This window comes from Corylus avellana, chromosome 9, assembly GCF_965113065.1.
Source record: "Corylus avellana chromosome 9, dhCorAvel1.hap1.2, whole genome shotgun sequence".
NCBI lineage: Eukaryota > Viridiplantae > Streptophyta > Magnoliopsida > Fagales > Betulaceae > Corylus > Corylus avellana.
In genome coordinates, this window is record NC_142498.1 from 23,410,444 (window position 1) to 23,426,440 (window position 15,997).

The 15,997-nt window shown below is 36.4% G+C and overlaps 3 protein-coding genes across 3 annotated transcripts; 1 reads left to right on the forward strand and 2 right to left on the reverse strand.

The window, feature by feature from the left end:
• Positions 1–310: 310 nt before the first annotated feature.
• On the reverse strand, positions 311–4,462 carry LOC132189949 (neurofilament light protein). The gene is made up of 3 exons (XM_059604806.2): positions 3,351–4,462; positions 1,921–2,607; positions 311–1,354 (listed from the first exon to the last, which is right to left on the reverse strand). The coding sequence occupies exons 1-3, from the start codon at positions 4,416–4,418 to the stop codon at positions 770–772; spliced, it is 2,340 nt and encodes a 779-aa protein (XP_059460789.2). The 5' UTR covers positions 4,419–4,462; the 3' UTR covers positions 311–769.
• A 2,469-nt stretch (positions 4,463–6,931) lies between these two features.
• On the forward strand, positions 6,932–7,331 carry LOC148583937 (SAUR-like auxin-responsive protein family). Its single transcript, XM_088510834.1, is given in 2 exon segments — positions 6,932–7,210; positions 7,212–7,331. Coding segments are annotated over 2 exon segments (399 nt in total).
• Positions 7,332–11,529: 4,198 nt separating this feature from the next.
• LOC132189005 (UDP-rhamnose/UDP-galactose transporter 2) lies at positions 11,530–14,993 on the reverse strand. The gene is made up of 5 exons (XM_059603470.2): positions 14,324–14,993; positions 13,730–13,914; positions 13,203–13,403; positions 12,327–12,488; positions 11,530–12,207 (listed from the first exon to the last, which is right to left on the reverse strand). The coding sequence occupies exons 1-5, from the start codon at positions 14,451–14,453 to the stop codon at positions 11,848–11,850; spliced, it is 1,038 nt and encodes a 345-aa protein (XP_059459453.1). The 5' UTR covers positions 14,454–14,993; the 3' UTR covers positions 11,530–11,847.
• Between the last annotated feature and the right edge of the window lie 1,004 nt (positions 14,994–15,997).

Sequence of the window (15,997 nt, forward strand, 5' to 3'; positions counted from 1 at the left end):
TAACACGTTTATGCACCTTAAAGCTAGTAATTCAACCAGGGATTAGGTGAGACGTGTGCAAAAGAACTGTTAGAAAAGATTAAAGAAAGAAGGAAATACAAGTTGACTTGAATAAATTAAGATTCACAAACTTGTCTGGTTAGCCAATGGCATTCACCAAATAAATTTAGATGTTTCATGTTAGAAATGACTTTGTATGAAGAACAAATCACATTGTAAGAACTCAAGATCATTCAAAAATAAAGAGGACAATAGCCCAGGAAATATAAAAAAAAAACAGAAGAAGCAAAAGATGACAATACATAGAGGATATAGAGGATCTAGATCCCAAACCTGTAATCATCAAAATTGTAGCGATCCACAAGATATCACGTTTCAAGGCATCTGAGGGTTGGATAAATCATATATGACAGAAAAAAAAAAAAAAAAGATGACAAAACTCCAAGGGGTTGGCCCAAGTGGTGGAGGCCTTGGTCTTGAGATATCATTCCCTTCAAGGTTCAAAGTTCAACACCTCATGGATGCAAACAATTATTTAGGGCCACACCCCCTAGTGAAAAGCCAGCAATTTAACCAGTTCCGTGTAGGAAAACTTCCGAGGGTGTGGTGCACGGGACCAGGGTTTACTCTGCAGAGGTGGGTCCGAAGGGCCCTGCCTTTGAGAGGTTTCCCGACATTAAAAAAAAAGAAGAAAAAAAAAGATGGCAATTACTATCGTAACTCTTCAATTGATTATCAACAAAACATCCAACTATCTTCCTTCCAATCGTCATGGTAGTGAAGGAGAAACATCTGCTGCCAGTTCTGCTAACTGCTTCCTGCCAAGATTAGATACAAGTTCCATGGAGATGAAGTGCTTTGGTAGATTTCCAAACTCTTCCACCTTGAAATTATATATTGGTTGAAGTTTTTTAGCTTCAGAATCTGCTGCTTCAGCCTCAGCAAGTAGAAGGTTAGCTTCTTCAAGGTCACCCAACTCTAGAGCAGCAATTCTTTCTGCTGTAGCAGCACCAGCTATCAGAAGCAACCTCTGGAATCTAGACATTGCTACCTCCTTTTCCTTGGATAAAATCAGGCTCTCTGTCTCCTGCAACCTGTTAACAGTGTCTTTAATCTCTTCCTCCAGCTTCTCAAGCCCCGAGATAGCTCTTTCCATCTCAATCTGTATCCCTTCCTTTTCAACACTAGATGACTTTGCCTCAGCAGCTATTCGTGCAGCTTCCTTAAAATTTCTTGCAGCAGCAGCAACTTTCTTTTCTGCTTCCAGTTCTGGGACTCTTTTGTCTATGAAAAGAATCCGCTGCTTGAAGGATGTTATATCTTGCTTGATGTTTGACTTTCTTGATGATAGTTCCTAAAGACAGAGCAAAAGAGATCTGTTCAACAAATGACGTGCTGAGTAGGGGAAAATGGGGAGTGAAAGAGAACGAAAGAATAAGGGTTAAGGGGATTAGCATATGTTCATTTATCAGCAAGCTAATAACCAAGTGAAAACGAATATCTATGGCTTCTGATGCTCTTGCAAATGCACAAGCACAATCTCCAGCCGAAACAAGACGGAGAATAAGAACAAAGAAGGCAAGAAAGGATGAACACAAATAAAAACAAACACCAATGACAAAAATGTAATAATTCTAGGGTTTATTAGGGATCTGATCAACAACATAGGACCATTAGACGTTGTTTCTCAATACTCTGCATATTCAAGAAAAAGCATATTCCAAAATAATGAGTATGGGATCAGAGTTTTACATGTTAGCTGGTCTAAAAAAACACATAGATCTATGAAGACCTTAATTAACTTGTAGGTTTCTTATGGTGAGAAGTCTTCCATTGATATTTCAATAGGAAACCACATCTTCTAGGGTTTTATAGTAACCTAAAAGTAAACTCATTAGAGAGTTAGCCAGCAAATTTAACCTGTAGGGAAGCTCTTGCAGCGGAAACTTCCTGTTGGAGCATTTGGACATCCTCAGAAAGCTTCTCCTCAGTCTTTACAAGCGTCAGTTTGTTTTCACTGGACCTCAAAATGGAGGACATTAGACTTTTCCTCAGCCCAACAGCTTCCTGGTATGCTTTTGCTTCCTCTGCAGAAACCCTGGCAAGTTCCCTCAGCCGTGCACCCTTTTCTTCTTCCTGAGTACTAAACTCATCAATTTCCTTCTTTTTCACTGATAGAGCTTCACTTTCCAAGTCCATCTGAGAAAGACATGATTGCAAGTTATCATACTTTGCATCAACATTTGATTGCATCTCCTGAAAACCAGAGACCACATCAGAAATCCTTTTGTCAACTGCTTGGATGTTAGAGTCATTTTCAGCAATCTCTTTTTCCTTTTGTTTCACTAGTTCAAGTAGTTTTTCCAGTTCATCGGTTAATACATCCTTTTTCCTACATAGAAGTTCTTTCTTCCTTCTGTCATCTTCAATTGAATGCTCAATTGAACCATTCAATACTTGTCGAGCTTCATTTATTATGTATGATTCAATTTCTAACTCCATCTTCCTGACCTCCAAGGCTTCAGTTGATGAAAGCCAGTTGTCCATCCCTTTGGACGATGATACTTGGGCTGTCTTCAAGACTAAATCTGCATTATTTGCAGCATCCTGCAAAGAAGATACTAAACTAAGGTTTTAACGAATTAGGATTTGATAATTTATGAAGCATCTCATATAAATAAAGGCCAATTGTTACAGATGGATATTGGTACAGATAAGCAAATACAAAATAATGGTGAGAGCTGACACAAGGTTTAACCAAAATCATTTATGATATAAATAGATTACTTGCTTGATAATTTTAATTGTAGCCTGCGATCAATTCACTTTAGGAGAGCAGTAGAATGCTTTACAAACATGACATTCTTAATTTCTTTTCCTTTATTTTATTTTATTTTATTTTATTTTTTATTTTTATTAATGAATTAAAATATTATTAAAAAGTGAAAAGCGCAACACATGAAGCATACCAGAGAAACATGTACCTAGAAGGAGAAAAAAAAAATCATGAAAACTAAACACATTAAGATTAAGAAAGACAAATGCAACTGTCCAAAGGTAGAGGTATTGAAGAAAAAATAATTAACGTTACACCTCTATCCTCTAGCGGTCCTCAAAATTTCTATCATTTCTTTCCCTCCAAAAACACTACAAAAGGCAAGAAATCTTCCACACACTACCAAATAATCCCTTTCAACAAGCAAGTCTGCTACTCATCTAGCACAACCCAAGACAGCCAACACGACTGAAAATAGTATTCCTTACGCACAAGCAATTTCACAATGGAGGAGAAGATGATGCACAAACTTTTCTTAAATTCTTTAAAAAAGAAAGAAGCAATGGGTACTCACCTTCGCGAAATGGTCGAGCAGTGAGACGCATTGTTCCTCAGCAGCTATCTGGGCCTGCAGAGCCTCGTGCATCTCGGAATCAATATCATTAGAGTCGGCTTCTGCATCTCTCAAGGCAATGAGAAAAGCTTGTTTCTCTCTCTCGGCAGCGGCAAGGCTCTCGCTAACCCGCTCTGCCTTCTCAAAATCTTCGGCCTCACAGGCTTCTTCTAAATCCTTCTCCAGTTCCCGGTGCTTGATAGATGCAAGATTTACATTCTCAGCGGCTTTTCTTCTCCTCCTAATGGAGTCCTTTCTGGCTGTAGATACAGAGGCCACCAACTCTCGAGCGTGGTTGAGCTTCTCCGAGATTTGGGCATTAACATGCTCGAAACTTAACTCTGAGGAAGGGCTAGACTTTTGGTCATCAACGGCAACAACTTGCTCCTCTTCTTCTTCTTGCTCTTGTTGTTGTTGTTGTTGTTGCTGTTGTTGTCGTTGCTGAATATGATCATCGTGTTTTGACGTTTTTCCATCCTCAGCGACCAAAGCATCATGGGCATGGGATCCATTACTAGTATGAATATGATCATCAACAGCGTTGTAGAGTGGAAGCGGAGGGGCATCCCTAGCATATCCGATTCTCAAGCCAGCTCGCTTTTTCTTTCTGGAAATCTGTCGGGAGAGAAGGGGGATTACTTGTGTCGTCGACGCTGTTGTTGGAATTGAAGCATCGATAGCAGTAGAAGAAGAGGAAGTCGGGGATGAATGGGATCGGGATTGGGTTTCAAGTGGAGTAACGATGGTGAGGTCAGAGAAGAGGTTCTCATCAAGGGGCTGAGATGACGAATATGAAGATGACGTCGATGCTGCACTTGGAGCATCAATTGGAATCGGAGGACCGTGATGATCTTCTTCTTCTTCTTCTGCTTCTTCTTCTTCTTCTTTTTCTTCATCTTCTTCCTCTCCTCCTCCTCCCGCTTTTTCTTCTTCTTTGTGTTGTTGGTCTGCAGCCAATTGGGAAGGGTCAAAGAGTACCATTCCCTCGAACAGCGAATCCATCTCCACATCTCTTCCCTTTTCCTCCATTTTTCTGGAATTTCGGGTTAGAGATCGCCTTTTTTTTTTTTTTTTGTTTTGTTTTGTTTTGTTTTGTTTTTTTTTTTTTTTTTTTTTAACTCTAAGCAAAGCACTCGCTTCTTCTACGGAATCCACTATGAACAATAGGGCCGAATTGTGGAAGGCTGTTTCCCCCAGCCACCTTTGAATTTCTAGCTTAAAACAATCAATACCCAAAGCTCTCTGCTCCCCGCATTTCTAGGCCCAACTACAAATCCTGTAATGGGCTATTGACCTTCGTTTTGGACTGGGCAATATCTAAACCTAAGCCTAATTCATATAAAAGAGCTATTTTATAATCAATATCACCTTTCCACATATTTAGTGAGGCATGTGTTACCATGTGATGATGATATTTAATTTTTTTAAAATTATTTGGCATTATTTAGATGTTAAATACAATAAAATAAAATATTGACTATAAAATAACTTCTCTCTATTTCACTTATCAGTGAAGTGGCTCTATAGTCTACTCCATAAATGGTTTATGAAGTGAAATTAAGAGAACCCTTGTTCACAAAAATCAAGGAAATGAAGAAGTGTTTTTTCTTTACTTTAAAAAGAAAAGAAAGAAGAAGTGTTTTTTTTTCTCCTGGGATATTTTTTATAACTCTTGCTTGTGGGGAAAATTGACTTTTCGCTAAAAACTTACTTTGCAGTGTGTTCAATTTTGTATGACCAACAGACCAATTAAGTAGTCAGTCATATACATTTGCTATTTAAATAATTCCTGTGCATGTTATACACATGCGTGATAGATGCAGATCAACAGACTGTTTCATTATTGAGTAATGGTCATGGTATTCCCACAAAATATGTACAAATTAATAAGACAGCTTTAACGGATCAAACAAATGATTTGAGAATAAAAAAAAAAAATGATTTTCTTTGACTCTAATGGTTCCAGGACTCTGCATCACATGGGTGATGATGATGTCATCATAATGGCTTTTCTAACTATTGAATTAAGGATCTGTTTGAGATTGCATTTGAGGAGCCTAAAAATGCTTTTAATACTCAAAAAGTTTGTTTGAAGAAAAAAGTATTCGTTTGGTAAAAAAATTAAAAGTGCTTTTAAGGGTCCAAAAAAGCTTAAAAATGGTAAAAACGCACTTTTGGCAAAAGCTTAAAAATGAAGTTTTTGTCCAAAAGCTTTTTTTTTACTTAAAAGCTCTAATTCTCAAATGCAATCCTAAACAGGTTCTAAATATAAACATGAATGCATACGCGCGTCCGTATATTAGATCCATTAATACGCGCTCTAGTATTTTATTATTTTTATTTTTTTTAATTTTCTATTCAATATGGGAGAGGTCAGGGAAATGGGGAATTATTAATTAGTTAATACGCTCTCTGCTCTCTACTCTCTAGTAGTAGTATATATTGTTAATAAGGAATGATAGGGACTCAACTTTTTTGTCCAACAAAAGTTCAACTTTTGCCTTATTTATTTTTTAAAAATAAAATAAAATAAAAAATGGAAAAAATGTTTAAAGCAACCCTATCTATTTTTTGTCTTTCTTTTATTTGGTATTTTTTTAAAAATGAAAAATGATATTTTTTTCATAATAATGTCATTTTTTTTTAAGAAAATGTCATTATTATGAAGAAAAATACTATTTTTCATTTTTAAAAAAACACTAAATAAAAGAAATGCCAAAAATAGATAGGGTTGCTTCAGACATTTTTTCCATTTTTCATTTTGGTTTTTTTAGAAAAAAAATAAAAGGTAAAAATTGGACTTTTGTTGGGCAAAAAAGTTGGGCCTTTAGCATTTCTCATTGTTAATTAGTATACTAATGGTGATTGGGGGGCCTCAATGTGCTCTCACCGCCTTGTGGCGTGAAGATGAGATGGTTGCGGTGATAATAATTGGGGTTCGCCCTTAACACGCGGTTTCTATAGCTGACTTAATTGACTTGTACCTTGTGTTCCTTAACTAACTCTGAACTTAAGAGTTCACACATTGGGCCTTCCCATTTCTTCCCCGAAAATACTTGTTAATTGATTTTTTTTTTTTTTTTATCATGCATGGATCTGCTTCCTTATGCGAACAATGATTAGCTCCATCACTTGAGGCCGCAGCCTGTTCAGCCGCTCCATCAGCTCGGCTCCTTCCCCTGCCATTTCCAGTCTTAGTTGTTTCCTTTGTTTCTAATTAATTAATTAATTAATAAGCAGCTTCCTCCCGTCCCCATTTCCCCGAAAGGCCAAGCCAGCCAGCCAACCGTCCGTGGCTTAATTGCCTGTTCCTCTCTCTCTCTCTCTCTCTCTCTCTCTCTCTATATATATATATATATATATATCTGGCAAAGATATATAAGAGGCATATCGAAGCGAAGCACGATCGACTCGAGGTACATCACACTTAGAGAGAAATTAATTAGCAAGCTAGAGGATACGAAATTCTCATTCGAATAGACGTACAATTTAATAGCTGAAGAAGAAGATCAAGAAGCATATATAAGAAAGGAATTAGAAACATGAGGAGTTGCATTGTGAAGAAGCTGTTGTGCTGCGGAGCAAAAAGCTTCCCATCAGACTCAGATGCTGTCCCAGAAGGTCTCGTGCGCGTGAATATTGTTGGTAAAGACGACATTGTTTGCAAGTTTGAGATGGAAGCCAATTACCTCAACCACCCTCTGTTTGAGAACCTGCTTCGGCTCTCCGAGGAAGAGTTCGGGTATTCCTATGATGGAGCCCTGAGGATAGCCTGCGAGATCGATCTCTTCCAATACCTTTTACAACTTCTCAAGACTAGTAATCTGTAATCCCTCCGCCCATTACATGCAACTTCCCGATCTCGTTTCCAACTTCTATAGTGCCAACGCCACACATTTATCGCCTGCCGATTACACACATTTAATTACATTATATAACTAATTAAATATTCGCTTTCTCTTTCTCTTTCTTCTCCTTTTCTTTAATTCTTTTAATCACCATGCATATGCATTGTCATTCTCGTTTCTTCTTTTCCCTTTTTTTCCTACTCTGTAGGTAGCTTCCATGGCATTCTTTCTTGAACATCCTCCATTCTTGCTATGGTCTTTGACATGTAATGTAATACTTGGAAGATAATTATGAGCAAACAAACACAAGCTCGCTTCTCTTTTCGCATTATGGATAAATGAAGAATCGAAAGGCATGGATATATATTTCATCGATCCCTCATGAGGGATCGATGAAGATGCCTGAGATATTACTTTTTCGTTAACTTAAGTACTCTTAAGACACGCTGAAGATGCCTGAGATATTGCTAATCAAAGGTGCAAATGATGCAGGGAGAAATAGAAATTTGAAATAAACTATAAAATATAGAAGAAAACAGTGGAATCAATAGTGAAAGGACACAATAATTTTGGGTGGTTCCGCCTCCTACATCTATTTTAGGACTATATTTTACTTTTATATTGACTTAATAAATTGGTGCTACAAATGAACATATACAGGGATGGAGCTAGGAAATCTTATGGGAGGGGGCCAACCAAAATTTTTTTTTCGGTTCTTTAGAATTTTTTTATTAACAAAATTTATTTTGGTTATTTTTTATGAACTAAAGATTACCGTAAGGGTCAAAAAAAGTGAGCATTTGAAAGTAAGGGCAAAGAAATGGACATTTGAAAGTAAGGACCAAAAATAAAAAAACTTAATGGGCATGGCCCAAAAAATTAAGAATATGGCCAAAAGTTTTTATTGGATATGGCCAAAAAATCTAAAAATAGGGCCAAATTTTTTTTGGGAGGATGACTAAAATTAAAACATTACAATATTTTTTTTTTTACTTATATTTTTTTTCCTTATTTTGGGGGGAACCATGGCCTACCCCGGTCCTCCCCTCCCTCCGTCTCTGAGTTACATATATATCTATAGAAGAAATGGTGTTGGTGTAAGTGTAACGAATACAATTAAGATATGTAATCAAGTGCTAGAAATTTGATTACATCACATAATTATGGTAAATACTTCAATAACAAAAACATATCAAATCCAATATGAAAAAGTCCTATATTCCAATGGATCCATTAAATTTGAATTTGAAACTGTTTCCTAGCTGTTTCTAGTTTAGGGAAAAACAGACTGTTAAAAATATATTTGAGAGGGCGGCCGCCCCTCATGCCCTCTTTTTTGTTTTAATTTTGTTATTTATTTATTTGTTTTTAATTTGATGTAATTTTATATTAGAGGCTTTTTTAGTTTTTTTATAATTTTATAGTTATGGTTAGAACTTAGAATTATATAAATTTAAATTTAAATTAAATTAGTTTTTTTAATTTGATGTAAGGAATTGCACGAATCGATATGATACAAATTTAAATTAAACCTTAAGTTAAAAGACTAATTTAGGCTATTTGAGCCTTTGGGGGCATGACAATATATATATATATATATATTGTCATGCCCCCAAAGGCTCAAATAGCCTATACGAGTTCATTTGAGTAAGAGATGTGCTTAGTGTAATTTTTCTACATATCTTTTGTTTATTTTATTTTATTTTTTTAAAATGTGAGTCTCTTATAAAAAGATAGACAAAAGATGGCCTAAAAATGAAAACTAAACATTTCTCTTTTAGTTTGGTTGGAGGACCCAAATTTTTTAAGAGGCTTTTAACCCAAAAACTAACGGTATACTCCCAAAAAAAAAAAAAAAAAAAAAAAAAAAGCCGTCAATTTCTTAACACAAAAACTAATGGTGTCCCATAGACTACAAAATATGCAAATACTATTTATTAGTAAAATTCATGGTAGGTCTAATCCAGTGGTGCCACCTCTTCTTCGCGAACTAGAGGCGGCCAAGGTCGAGTGTTGTGGGCATGTTGTTTCTCAGATTTGGCATCGTTGGAGAGCTTGAGCTTTGACATCTCTTGCCTGAGGTCGGCTTGACCGGCTTTAAGCTCTTGGATCTTCCTCAGAAGCTCCTATGTTGGTGGGGTTCCCATATGAGATTTGAGACTCTCTCTTTTTCTAACTCACTCAGCAATACTCGCTTGGTAGAAGTAATAGCGGCACATCAAGGAGATTCATGTACCTCTCCCTGATGTGCTTTGGTTTACTTTGAATAACTAAAGAAGACTCAGTTGATATTAGTTGAGAATCTTCAAGTATGGAGATTTATGAATCTCTCTGAGGGCTTATCTCTGGCTTTCTCTCTTTCTCTCCCAAGCTTATTTCTCTTTTAGTTTTCGTTTTTGCTTATTCTTCAACTCTCTGTTTTGGATTAGGGTTCACAGATATTTTTTCTACCCGAAATAGACTTCTCATAAACACATCGAGAGGTCTATTGATTGGGGTTAACGGATGAAATTGGTGATTTTTTTGGGAGTACACTATTAGTTTTTTTGTGTTAAACCCCCCTTAAATCTGGGCCCTCGAACTAAACTACTATAGATATGCAGTTGTTGGGAGTACCGCGTAGAAGCCAGGTCCAAATTACAAAATCTTTTATTCCTACAAAGACCATGAACCTCAACTTGACCACATTTGCAAATTCTCACTAAGATATTTTAGGGTGTAAAGTTAAGTTTCATATTCAGTACGTAGATTATAAAAGCATGTATATGTCAAGTCTTACATTGTTTGTATACTATACGAAACTAAGTTATATAAGTGACTTTATGAAGACAACATAAATGTGTGGCTTATTTAAGTGAATTTGTGAAACTCCAATTGTAACTTCAATTAATCCTTATGAGGCAACAACATGGATGTGCTTATTTTTTCTTTTAGTCGTGATAGATGGTATTAATGCCAACCTAGTAATGCCACGTCTGTTGCATGACATAGATCCTAGCGAGGATAGTGGGAGAGATTGTAATACTTGAATTGTGAAAGTCAAATTTTCAAACAGGTTATGAAGACATATATGTTTCAAGTCCCACATTAGTTACATACTAGGTACAACTTGTTTATAGAAGTGAGTCTAAGGAATTCAAATTGTTATTTTAACTAGCCTTTTTAGTTATAATACAAATGTAGTGAGTGCTTCCCCTGAATTGTACGCTTGTGGCACACACTTTTTTAGGGATACACCCATGTTTCCCTCGCAAAATTTTTGATGAGAATAGTGATCAAACATCATACACTTCAGTGGTTGATCAAAATTCCGAATATGGTGAATTAAGTCACCATTTATCCCAGAGATAGATATAGATCTCGACTACTCAATCAGGCTTTGTAAATTTTTCTTTTCGAATTTCAGTCTTTTACCAAGAAAATTCGTATGGATTTAGGCCTTTGATTTTGACTATGAATTATTTTCTTTATGGGCGCAACCGCAATGAGTGTTATGAGTTGCATTCTTTCTTTGGCCAAGTGGACAACAATTTGTATTGAATCTTTGACAAAGTGAGTCCTTTGAATCCGGAAGTTTTGCAGGCTGCAATGCAACAATATTTACCTGTGGGTTACTGCCGGAGTATGAATCTGGTCTGGAGGTCTGAGTTGGGATCTTCATGGTCTTTGTAGGAATAAGACAATTTACCGTCTGGGCTGTGGATAAAACCAAGAAAGAGCAAGAGAGAGAAAGTGACACCAGCGTTAGAAATAATCGGTGTAATGATGGTGATTTGGCTTCTTTAGAAACAGGAGGAAACCAAAGGTCCCCAAACTAGAGGAACCTTTCTGGTAGGTTGCGGCCACTCGGTTCAGTTCCTTTCGTAGAAATCGGCTAGAGTCAGAAATAATTCTTTTGGGCAAGCCGAGCATTTACAATAGCTTATGTATTCGCCCCTTTCAGTAAAATACATTTTTTTGGACATGTATAAACAATATCCGCTACATGTTTCACACATGGATATGACTATTTTAATATATCTCCCCCGCTCTCTTTTTCCAAAATTCTTCCCACATTTTGCATGTAGAAATTTAGATAATCGGTTGTATAGAAAGTATTGAAAAGTGGTTAACTAAACTAGATAAAGTGAATTTTAACTATCCATATTGCATATAAATTTGCATAAACCATTGGGAATGCTCTCTCACCCTTGTCGCCATTCCAATCTTCTAGGCAGTTAGCATGGTCTAAAACCCATCTTCGCCACACACCACGATACATGGTACAAAACTCAACGCAGGAAAGAGAAACATAATAATGAATAAATAGATAGATTAAGAGCTTTCAATTAACATATAGTTTACATTTCAGTTGTCCAATCATTTTATCCCGACCTTAGCACATACAAGTAATAAAAGAAATAATTTAGAATACCATGAAAATTAAATAACGGGCACATAACGCAATTCCTAAGATGGATTTGTATGATTGTCGGCAGATCCAAAAAACAAAAAATAATAATAATAATAAAATACAAACTAAAATGAATTGAAACGCATAAAAATACCTGTAATCCCTAGCCACAAACAAAGCCTTTCATCGACTCTTTGCTGGCCAAAAATGGGCCAACCTATTCTTTAGACTCACCAAGTTCAACATCCTTCAAAGGAATATTTTCCACCCCATCCTTCAAAAGCCTGATTTCCTCTTCTGTCAGGCTGTTTTTCAAGTGGTGAAGTGTCTTGGTGTTTGACTGCTTTTCAACCTCCACAGCCCAACTATAGATTACCATGCCAACGACTGCAAGAACCATCCCCATAATGTTCTTAAATGTCAGCTCTGAATCAAACAGTAGCCACCCCAGTGTGAGGACACACACTGTTTTCATGTGACCTAAAACCTGGAAGGAAACAGCTGAGAAGCGCCCAATGCACAGGTACTGGCTCACGTTACAGAATACTGCTAGGGAGCAGGAAAGAAGAATAAATAACTGCACATATTCACAGCATGCCATTAGATACACTGAAAAATCTTTGCTGTGTAAACATATCCATGAAGGCATACAGGAAAAATCGGACAGCTGTAGCTGGAAAAAGGATGAGTTCTTACAATGGCACCCGAAGACATCTTGTAGTTTGTTATAAATTTTCCATTAAGGTAATAATCAACAAATGGGCCAAGAAGAAGGAGAGAGAGCGCTTGGATAGGGGCTGTCTTACTCAGCAATTCAAAAGATCCAATTGAGTACTTCTTCTGCAGGGAACCTATTGTCTGCTCCACAAAGAAACAAAATCAGAGAACACAATTAGAATTACTTTTCTGGAGTATGAATATTTGTATTGAGCAATAGATGTGCCTCTCGATTACTATCATTGCCCAAAAGAAAAACATTATCATCACTCATGTCCCACATATAATAAGGTAAGGTTTCAGACTCAAATTACTTGTTGATTGTTTGTTTAAAGAATCATTGGGTTTGGCATGGTCAAACAACTCTAGATCTAATTGTTTCGTTAGAATTTATAAAAACATTTCTGTCCAAATGAAAAAATGAATTGTCACTACACACTAAATATACATGTCATGGTTGAAACTTTAAAGCAGTAAGTCCCAGAACTGTGTCTATGCTCTTGTCCATCTTTAATTGTAGAAACCTCCTCTAAAACTATTAGCCAATAAAAACTGGCCCCGAACAAAAATGGAAAGAAACCCAGTTCCCAAAGCAAACTATTGGTTTATACATATCACACATGAAGAAGAAGATCATATTCAATATACACCCTATCCTAGTTGATATTTTAGTATAAAAACATAAACCAAATGGGTTTTGAACCCACAAACACACACTCTTGGTTGTCATTTGATCTAGAGGTTTTATATGATCTAGACCTCATTCTACCTCAGTGCTATTAACTTAATAATCAGCATTGGATAAAATTCTAAAGAGCTAATGCAAAATGAGAGATAAATTACAGATATACTCACAATTTGCTGCAAAGATGTTGACACAACCGCTACACAGGCACATATGAAACCTTTGGCATTAACTTTCACATCAGTGACAGTGCAAACACCAACACCAATGACGACAACCACAACAGACATCTTGACTTCCTTTGAGTACTGCTTGCTGTGAAGTATCCACTCCATCACGCACACCACCGGAATCATGCTAAGTTTTGAAATCTGCGTTACAGGCACAATAAAATATTGGAGGGCAAAAGACGAAAAATGGGCAGGACAGGGGTAAGGGCAAGAAAAACATAAAAATATGTGGTAGAGTTAGTACCCCAAAGGCATTTAATATTCATACATTCAATGCACTTCAAATAAACATAAAGAAACATGACTTCAAAAGAAAATAAAAAATGACAAACTTTCTTTTGGGTTAGTCCAAAAATAATTAAAATTACTCATACAAGAAAAAAGAGCTGATGCACGCAAAAAGCCACGGCATCTGTTACTCTGTTAGAAAATGAAAATCTTGAAGAAAATGAGTTAGAATTTCATACTTGGTAGAATCCGACAGAGTTGAGCATAAGGCTTAAGTTCATCCCTGTAATAGACATATTGGCAACAATTGAGAACCAGAAAAGCTCCCACATAGGAACATGCTTTGATGCAGAATAACCAGTAGCATTTGAGACCAGCCCAACCAGTGCGGTTACGGCGAAGTGGAACCCAGTTAAAGTTGTTGCTGAAAAAGCATAACGCGTGGTCAATATCAAACCGAAAGCAATTTGAATTGCGAGATGTGAAAATTCAGAAGGTACTCATGCTAAAGCATTTGTGGGAAGGGCCGTCATGCCCCGTTCTTCTGGGTTAAACAAAAGAACCTGGCCTTCTAAGAAGCCATCATGGTTTTAAGAACTAAAAACAAAATCCAATTAAAAGCCCATCACAAACAAGAAATTAACAAACAAACAGGAGATCTAGCGCAAGCCTCTGCTCTCTCTTCGGAAACTAGGGAGAGAAATGTACACAGAGGGGCAAATCAAGAAGAACGCTGGGGGTAAGGTAAGGGGTTGGAGATCTGAGATCTAAAACATCTAGAAGTAAAAGAAAAAGAGCAAAGAACGAGAATACGGATAGAGAGAAAGACTAACCGAAGCTGAAAGCATAACCGTTTGCGGACATAAGCTGCTTGTTGGCCATGATAATTCCGACAGAACTGATGACGTTCATGGCCCAAGCTCCCACATCCGACACTGCAGCTACCTTCTTCTCGCTCTCCATCTCTCCCTTCTTTCCCTTCTTTCTTCTCTTTCTCTTTCTCCCAAATTACGACTTTATATATATTCACAGAGAGAGAGAGAGAGAGAGAGAGAGAGAAAAGCAAATAATGGAAGATCCGCTATATAGGTAGCAGATCTCAAGACAGACCACCAAAATGAGGGAGGAGGAGGGGGAGGAGGAGAAGGAGGGGGAGAATTATATGATAGGATATGATACCAAATTTGCCTCTTCCTCTATCTTTATAATCTAACTTTTTAAATTTAAATTCTAGAAAAACAAATAATAAAAAAAAAAAACAAAAAAGAAGGTATCTTCTTCTGTATAAATATCAATTAAACTAAAAAAGAAGATACTGTACCACGAAACGAAAGGAAAGAAGGAAGAAAGAAGGGAGGAAGGGAGGTAGGGGGTTCGTGGTGGAAATCGTGGGCTATTTCACAGTTTCACTTTCACTTTCACGCCTTCACACCCATGAGCCAACCCAGGAATAGGCACTAGCCAGGCAGCGCTCCCTTCCCTATCTCTCTCTCGCCAATGCCAATTCGAATGCCCCTCGCGTCGTATCACTCGCCATCCGTCAATATCTTCTGTCTATAAAAAAATAAACGTGTAACCTTCCTTCATCTATGCACAAATTTTCTATTTTTATTGTTTATAATTCTTGAAAAGGAGCTGCATATGTAAATTAATTTTGAATACAATGGCGTCCCACCAAGTCAGGCTTTGATTATCGGTCAACTAAAAAGAAAAATAATGTCTAAAACTCCAATCCTTTCTTTTTAATGATTAAATTAACATATTCTTATCAATTTTAATTTTTAAAATAAGTGATGATTTAATACGGTATCAAAATTTAAACCCTAATTCCGTCCATTCACCTTATATAAATTAAAATTTTACATGTTGAGTCTCACTTATGAGCCTACATGTGAAAAAAAAAATATTAAAATACTCTTTTAGGATAAATTGTGATTTAACACCATTAAACTTGAATTTTGGACATAAAGGTGAATGTATTGAGTTATTTGAGTGCCATCAAAAACATACTTATCAATTTAACTTTAGCTTGTTTCCTTATAAATAATTAGTATACTAGCCAGTTATATACTTATAATAGGTATGATAAAACTCTCTTGTCTTTTTCATATGACCTAAATGTTTTTTAAACATTTCGACTTTCTAATTTTATATAGAGTAATGCTATATATAACTTTTTATCCTAAAAGGCTTGATTCCTGTAGAGTTTCCATTTATTATTGCTGTCCATTCTTCTATTTTGCAATTTTATTTGTCAATATTTATGTTGGATTTAATATGACATGTATCAATTTATATTTACTTTTTGTCAGGATATAAATACGACAAACTAACGCCATCTCATTCATACGTCGCTTGCTGAAACCGTCACTTATTCCTGAAGCAGGGAATCAATATGGGGTTGCGATCAACGACAGAAGCTAGCTAATGATTTTCTTTTTCCAGGGTGGGCAAAAGATGAATATAACAAAAGGAAAAGCCGATAGTAGAGCCGAAGGAGAGTTCAT

What these genes read in the sequence shown, in the direction of transcription:
- LOC132189949 (XM_059604806.2), bottom strand. Translation starts at nt 4,418, where the DNA reads ATGGAGGAAAAGGGAAGAGATGTGGAGATGGATTCGCTGTTCGAGGGA. An exon ending in TGCTCGACCATTTCGCGAAG is followed by an intron (nt 2,608 to 3,350) that starts GTGAGTACCCAT and finishes TCTTCTTTGCAG; the next exon opens with GATGCTGCAAATAATGCAGA. An exon ending in CTGCAAGAGCTTCCCTACAG is followed by an intron (nt 1,355 to 1,920) that starts GTTAAATTTGCT and finishes CTCTGTCTTTAG; the next exon opens with GAACTATCATCAAGAAAGTC.
- LOC132189005 (XM_059603470.2), bottom strand. Translation starts at nt 14,453, where the DNA reads ATGGAGAGCGAGAAGAAGGTAGCTGCAGTGTCGGATGTGGGAGCTTGG. An exon ending in ACTCTGTCGGATTCTACCAA is followed by an intron (nt 13,404 to 13,729) that starts GTATGAAATTCT and finishes CCTGTAACGCAG; the next exon opens with ATTTCAAAACTTAGCATGAT. An exon ending in AGATGTCTTCGGGTGCCATT is followed by an intron (nt 12,208 to 12,326) that starts GTAAGAACTCAT and finishes GAATATGTGCAG; the next exon opens with TTATTTATTCTTCTTTCCTG.